Raw genomic sequence first — 7778 nt, forward strand, 5'->3', positions numbered from 1 at the left:
TCTGGTAGACTTGCAAGGCCTCTCTTCCAAAATTAAAATTCACTTGTCTGTGACATAAAATACTATTCTGACCTTGTCTACAAAATTCATATTTTTTTCCATCCAAATGGTTTTAAAGATTGCAGAATAAATGATAATCAAATGGGGCAATGTCCAGTGAATATGGTGGGTGGGGCATCGTTTCCCATTCAAACTGTTCCAGCCTTTGGAATGTCATCCTCATTGTATGTGGCCAAACATTATCCTGATGGAAGAACACCTTTCATCTTGAAACCAAAGATGATTGTTTTCCCATGGCACGCAGGTGTCAATGAATGGTGGAATGACCAAATCCAAGCTTCTCTGCTAGTTCCTCAACAGTTACGATGGGGTTTTTTCCCACCAGGGTTTGCAGGATGTCCTCGTCAAGCTCTGCAGTTATTCGAGGACAAGGCTCATCTTCTAGGCTGTAGTTTCTGGAACCACCGTTGACACTGGCTGATGCTTATTGTCCGATCCCCATATACTGCATTAATATTCCTTGCACTTTCCGTTGTGTTGTTGCTTTTATGGAACTCCTAAAGCAAAATATACCGAATGTGCTCGTTTGTCACTTCCATTATAACTTTGAAAAAATAATTGTTAAAATCGAACTACACTCTTCAAAACTTGCACTAAGAATAAGCACAAGGTAAAATTACTACCTGCTTTTGTAGCAAGTTGATGCAGGTAGTTTATCCTGCCCCTTCCGACTTTTATTTCATGCAATTGAAAAAAGCTATTATTTATGGGATGATCCAATACATATATATAACTTATCATATACCTATCACATTGTACCGGAATATGGGGAAAAGTACTCTTTATGGATATAGAATATAGAATAATTATGCCATCCCACAATATTAAACATTAATTAACTTTATGCAAAAGAGGAAACAACTCTTCTATGCCATAGTAATGACCTGAAAATAATATGGTAATGCTGTTAGTGAATTGTACTTTTGATGTTTAGTGGGGCAAGCAGAATTTTGTTTGAACTTGATTATTTAATTCTTTATTATTTCACCTTTTTTTCTGATTTCATTGTGGAATATTTTTTCTGCAGTTGTTGACATTTTCTATTTATTTATGTTTAGGTCCAGTTGATTATGTGTGTCCTGCCACCAACAGCTGTACAATTGATAAACATCGACGTAAGAGTTGCCAAGCTTGTCGCTTACGCAAATGTTATGAAGTGGGCATGAATAAAGGTAAGATTGTCAGCCCCAACGGATGCTTCTGTTTGTTGGTTAGTAGAGACCCCTTTTCCTTCTGTTCTCTTAACTTCACAACAACGATAGTTTGTTGATGCAATTGAAGCATTCTATTGTTTTGGAAAGATAATGGATTACAAGACACACACACACACACACCCTGACCTGCCCAGCCAACAGGGCAGTATCATTCAAAAGCTTAAACAGCATAAGGTGGTGCATGCATTGTGATCAGTGGTGTGCAGCAATATCTAATAGTTTGGTCAATACAGTTTGATATGTGTGTATGTGTTACACGTAAATGTTTGTGTGTGCGTCTATTTCCGTGTGTCTTAACGCTGACACGGTTTGGATGACATACATCTGTAAACAATATCTTGTCATTTGGGGTGTTTGTCAGTTTCAACATGTGAAGACCTGTGGAATAAAAGTACCTCACTTAAAAAACAGGCAAGAGTTGCTTACAGGAAGGGTATCTGTCTTGTATATAAATGTGTGCATGTATATATTGGCCAGTGATGATGATGATATATATAAATATTTGTGTGTTGTGAAGCATTGAAAAAATTTAAAATAAGCCAAAGATTGACAAGTTTCTCTGGTGTTATGTCCAGTCTACATAAACCAACACTTGGCTTGGTTCTTAGGGGTGACTTTGTCCACACCTTTTTCAATATTAGGGGCATTTACTTATCATCATCATCACCATGGCGGCATCATCACTATATTTGCATGGCTCAGCTGTGATTTGAGGATCTTCACTACTTCTCGTACAAGAGTCGCAAGGGACAAATTCTGACAGCCACAGTCAAGGCGAGCCACTTGACAGGGGCAAAGCAGCTCCTGAACAATCTCCGGCATCCTGTTGAGCTTTTCTCAGATGAAAAGAACTGCCAGGACCAGTTGCCCAACACCCAGAACAACAGATGGCTTGCTTACAATCCATGTGAGGCCCCATGTATCATGGAAACCAAGTTCCCCTAAACTGTGATGGTCTTTGGATGTGTTTCCAGGGAGGATGACATCGTGCCACCCTACATCTTTGAACAGGGTTTTATGTTTAATTCAGACAGTTATGTGGAGCTACTGGAGAGGCTTTGCTGTTGGAAGGTTGTATGTGTGGCAGCAGGATTCGGTTCTTTGCCATACATCGGGAAAATATTAATACCCTGGATTACTATCTCTAGGGAGTGCTTGAGAAAGACACCGATTGCTCTACATGCAACCCCAAAGCCAAGCTGGTGGCGAAGATCAAGGAAGTGTTCAAAAATCTTCCCAGAGATACAGGAACACATTCAAAGATTTTCCCAGGGACACAGTGAAGAATGCATCAGGTGCTCAAGCCATCTTGAAGCTGTGGTGGAAGCTGAGGGTATCTTTTAGTAATCTAATTGATTGTCTTTGATTTTTTTTTAAATACTTTTATTTTGGGAAGGGATCTTTTAAGCAAACTGTCAGATTTAGCCAAGACACCTTGTATACACACATCTATCAATCTGTGTGTGTGTGTGTGTGTATAGAATAAGAGAAGTGAGGTGAGTGAGTACGTTTATTCCATTTTTTACGGCTGTTTTATAATCTTGTTATATAGTAGATGTCACATCAACACATATATAAATTATACATATACACACAAAGGTGTATACTACATATATAGGTTGTATATATATATATATATATATCTGCATATATATTGTTGCTTTGATTTGCAGGTAGCCAAAGGAAGGAGAGAAAAAACAGTTCCAACCAAACTAAAGTAAAACGAAGCAGTGCCGACTTCTCAGATTCAACAGTGAATTCAACCAGTGGAAACCAACCAGCAAAGGTTTACTTCTTAATCCTCGCTTTCTCTGTGCTGTTGTAGAGTGTGTGCATGTGATGTGCAGTGAGGAGCTGCTGTGTTGTTGGCTCACCATTCTATCGTACTTCAGTGAAATGTTATAATACCATCTATTTTAGTCCATGTGGTAGTGTTTATATTATTCAATGTACAGCCATATAAGCAACAAATCCATATAACTGGTGGATGTATATAACCAAATAGAATTATTCAATGAACAGATCCAATGGTTTGCTGTCTGACGTCTCCAGTGCGAGCAGTGGCGTGCCTCAAAGTTCAGTGCTTGGGCCCTTATTATTTTTAGTCTTCATAAATGACTTGCCCGACGACCTCACGCAACACACCCCTCTATTTGCCGATGATGTCAAACTGGTCGCTCCTCGTGGTGATATAGAGGATCTTCGTCAATGCCTCCACTAAGTTTGGAGATGGTCTAACGAATGGGACCTGTGTTTGAACGTGTCAAAGTGCTGTTATCTGCCTGTTGGCTCCTCTCCTGCAACTCAACTTGATTTCGAGCCGGGTTGTCTGCTGCTGGAGAGGACCGACCAGGTAAAGGACCTGGGTATCTTGGTGGATTCTTCCTTTTCGCCTTCGGCCCAGTGCGTCCATGCTGCCAACAAAGCACGTGGAGTTCTGATTTTGATTCGACAGTTATTCGGAATGCTCACAGCAGCCATATTCCTACCGCTCCATGTCACGCTGGTGAGACCCATATTGGAGTACGGGATTCAAGCCTCTTCTCCTTATCACCTCAAAGACATACATCATCTCGAAAGAGTCCAGAAGCTGGCTACCCGCATGGTTCTTGATCTCAAGCATTTGTCTTATGAAGAAAGGCTGAAGACGCTCGACCGTGGTGATCTCATTCTTGCTCACAACATCATAAGGGGAAAGTGTAACCTCTCGAAAGAGCTGTTCTTCACTCCTGCTCCAGAGCGTGGGCTGCAGGGTCACTCCGAAAAGCTCTTTCTGCGACGATTTCATCTCAATCGAAGGAGTGGGGCTTTCTCCGTCCGGGTTGCAGATCCGTGGAATAAGCTGCCGGACGAGATAGTAAAGATGCCGACGACCGCTCGGTTCAAAGTCTCTCTTGACCAGAAATGGCCTGAACTCTTTGTATGAACACCCTCCCTGTACATAACTCCATGTCCCCCTACATGGCCTTGCTTTTTGCTTTTTGAGCCAAAAAATTAACTTGACTTATACAACCAATAAATCCATCTTTCCCTATAGATTCATATAACAATAAAACCCGCTGACCTTATACATCCATGTGACTCAAAGATCCTACCAAATAGATATAAGCAAGTTAACCTAAACCTTGTCCCTTAATTGCCATCACATACTGTGTTTAGTAAAATACTTTCAACTTTATCTTGTTTCTATTTCAGAGTCAGCGTTTATCAAAGTCTTCCTCTTTGGTTGAAGAACTCTCCAAGAATGATTTTGCCGTCCCTGAATGCAAGCTGAATCCCAGTATTCCTCTGACCAAAAATTATATTTTACAGCTTCTGATCCAGGTTGCAGATAAAGATTTAGTTCAGTTGATAAACTGGGCCAAACACATACCTGGTGAGTTGATGTTTGGTTACATTCACCACAACAGACAGTGTCAGTGTTTGCCAACATAGGACATGGGATCCTTCAATATTCCTTCTTCATCAGAATTGGCTGTGAAAGATCCAGTTATTTGGCTTGGAATTTTACTGAAGTCAAAACTTGTCTCAGTGTTTTTGCTGTGAGTTCATTCCCGATTCAAGGAGAGTGAAAAAGATACTAAAGAAGGGCATCTTTTATCTTTTATTTGTTTCAGTCATTAGAGTGTGGCCATGCTGGGGCACTGCTTTGAAGAATTTCTAGATGAAGGAATCAAGCCCAGAACTTACATTTTTTGTAAGCTTTGTAATTATTGTATTGGATGCTTTTGCTAAACTGCTAAGTTACAGGGACAAACACAGACAAAAAAAACATACACACACACTACTATAGCCTGAGGCTATAGTAGAAGATACGTGCCATAGGTTCCACATAGTGGGAACTGAAGCCAGATGGTTGAGAGACAAACTTCACACAGCCACAGACGAGCCTACGCAGCTAGACATGATAAAATGAACAGGAATATATGCTGAGTTACTATAGAAATGTGTTGGTACTTTAGCCATGTTGTTACTACCTATGAAATTAGCACTGGAATAATTTTGTGTCATCCAGAAGACTGTAATTGGGTCCTGTTTCTTTCATTTTGAATATTGCCATTGCATTCTCTTTCTAGAATAAATTAGCCACATGGTTTTGTTTATTGTATTTTTATTGACTCAGCCAAATTCTTCAAACATGGATTTGTTACTCCACAATCTGAAGCTGGCATCCAATTATTTTAAAAAGGTAAAATTTATAGATATTTTACAAAGAGTTATGTAAAAGTATCCCCAAATTTGAAGAAGACAACATTCACATTTAAGCACCCGTGTGGTACAAGAGAAATCTGGTGCTTTCTCTAAATGGATTTACTGCTACATTACAGCTGTATTTTAGGGTATATATATGAGAGATTTTAGGCGAGTTGCTAACGAGAGGTTTAATACATGACAATTGCAAAGCTGCTCTGTGCAGACAATAGTATTGCCTGTAGGCTGTGTGGCTTTGCCATTGCAGAATTGATTCAGTGCACATCAAAATGGTATCCACTTGTGTTCATTTCACAAAATTCAATTATTTTGACCACTAAAGATTTCTGTCAGGGCAGACCAAAATACATTGGTCATGTTGACAAAGAGTATGGAGTGAACTTATACAGCCTTAAAGCCATTTTTATAGAATGCTTGGACTCTCTACTTCCAGGCAGTAGCTTTGAATATATAAAATCTTTTGACCCAAAGCATCAAATCTTCCTTTCAGTGGTTAGGCAAAATTGAAAGAAATGATGATCATAGCTGACCCCCCCCCCCCTAATTTACCTCTTTACAAGACTCAGTGACAACCAAAGATGTGCTGATAGATTTTACTTCTTTTGTTAAAATTTCATAACTAGAAATGACATGAAATGGATGTTATGCATGATTAATCAGTATTATCTACTATATATATATATATATATATATATATATACATATATATATCTTGCTTTATATAACTAAGATCTCTACCTTTATAAACCTCTAATAATCATTAGTATAACAAAATTATTTTCCCTACTTTGACTAACTTTAGTTTTTTTTTTTTTGTTTCTCTTTCAATAGGTTATGCTGATTTATCTTTGTCTGACCAAGTACATCTTATAGAATGCTGTTGGATGGAGTTAGTGTTACTTAACTGTGCATATCGTTCCATGGAATATGAGGGGAAACGGCTTGCCTTTGCCTCAAATCTAATCTTAGAAAATTAAGTATCTTATTTGTTCTTTAAAATGTTTCCAGTTTTAAAATTGAGTCTAGCATTCAGATGACTTTGTTGGATGTAATGTTTATTTATTCACATTGTTTAGAATTAATCTTGTGTTCTCTTTTAATTCAACATTTGGTGATGTGATTGTTTACTTTTAGAATGACATTGTAGGACAGGTGTGAGAGGCTGGATCTGGTCATTTTAAACCAGATTCAGAAACATTTTGGGCCCCGATATGGTCAGCTCAAATGCTTAATGGGTAAATTTAGCATTCCCTATTTGATGGCATATCTACCATTGCATGTTAGATTGTCTGGGATACACCTTACTGACTTTCTTCTTCTCACTGAAGTAGATATCTAACTTTAAGAGAGAGAGAGAGAGAGGGAGATGATGTGGTTCGAGGTAATGAACCATTGGATTCAAGTTCAAACAGCTTACTTTGCATGAGTCATCCTCCTTTATATTGTCACCTACTGGCTTGTGATGTCTGTTTAGGGTTAGTGGTGAGGTGTTTGTTTGTGTGTGTGTGTGTGATGTTTATTGTGGGTTGACAGTGAAAGGTAAAGTGAGAATGTAATGTTTGATCCAGATATATCGCATATTTGTGAAATCTATGAACAACTGGAAGAGAAATTCAGCCCCCTTTTCATCCTGTGAACAATGACAACAAAATGCAGCACAGTATTGAATTCTATATTGGTTATGGCCACCACTGTATGATAGGTTGATAAAGATGGAATTGGACTTGAGGGGGGGAGTTTACTATTCAAAAGTTTCCTACGTTTGTCTGAGTTGTCTATTTTCATTGTGATGATTATTTCCATTCTTGTTTCAGGCACCACTGGGAGATTCTAGGAATGACCCAGATCTTGGAACAAGTAGCAGCTGTCAGTGAGCAACTCTTACAGTTTGGTATTAATCGAGAAGAATTGTTATTACTTGAAGCTACTATCTTAGTAAATGCAGGTATGTTGGTGACTTTACATGATTACTAACTCAGAACCAACCCATTCTATTACATTATTAATGTAATTTATCTGACATACATGTGGCCTGCTCTGTCTGACGGCTGTCCTACATTACAGACATATTGTACAACACCTCAAACCTACCATAAAAATGCCCATCACACATAATGTTAGATATACTGTATGACACTTCAGAAATACTGTTCACACATCACTCATGTGTCATATAGTATGTCTAATGTATGTCCTACACTATGCCTGATGTGTTGTACAGTGCCTTTGATATGTGTCCTACAGTATGTCTGATGTGCTTGTGCAGTCTGTCTGGTGTGTGTTGTACAGTAT

The 7778-nt window shown here is 38.7% G+C and overlaps 1 protein-coding gene across 8 annotated transcripts in view; it reads left to right on the forward strand.

Annotated features, from left to right (window-relative positions):
- Window positions 1–7778, forward strand: part of LOC115218918 (estrogen receptor) — an 87423-nt gene that overhangs the window by 79038 nt on the left and 607 nt on the right. For all 8 annotated transcript variants that reach the window (XM_029788923.2, XM_029788924.2, XM_036509054.1 and 5 more), the window contains 5 exons: window positions 1119–1232; window positions 2948–3060; window positions 4470–4650; window positions 6318–6459; window positions 7301–7431. In XM_029788923.2, coding sequence (XP_029644783.2) covers window positions 1119–1232; window positions 2948–3060; window positions 4470–4650; window positions 6318–6459; window positions 7301–7431 — 681 coding nt within the window. The remainder of the gene's footprint in view (window positions 1–1118; window positions 1233–2947; window positions 3061–4469; window positions 4651–6317; window positions 6460–7300; window positions 7432–7778) is intronic.

This window comes from Octopus sinensis, linkage group LG14, assembly GCF_006345805.1.
Source record: "Octopus sinensis linkage group LG14, ASM634580v1, whole genome shotgun sequence".
Taxonomy (NCBI): domain Eukaryota; kingdom Metazoa; phylum Mollusca; class Cephalopoda; order Octopoda; family Octopodidae; genus Octopus; species Octopus sinensis.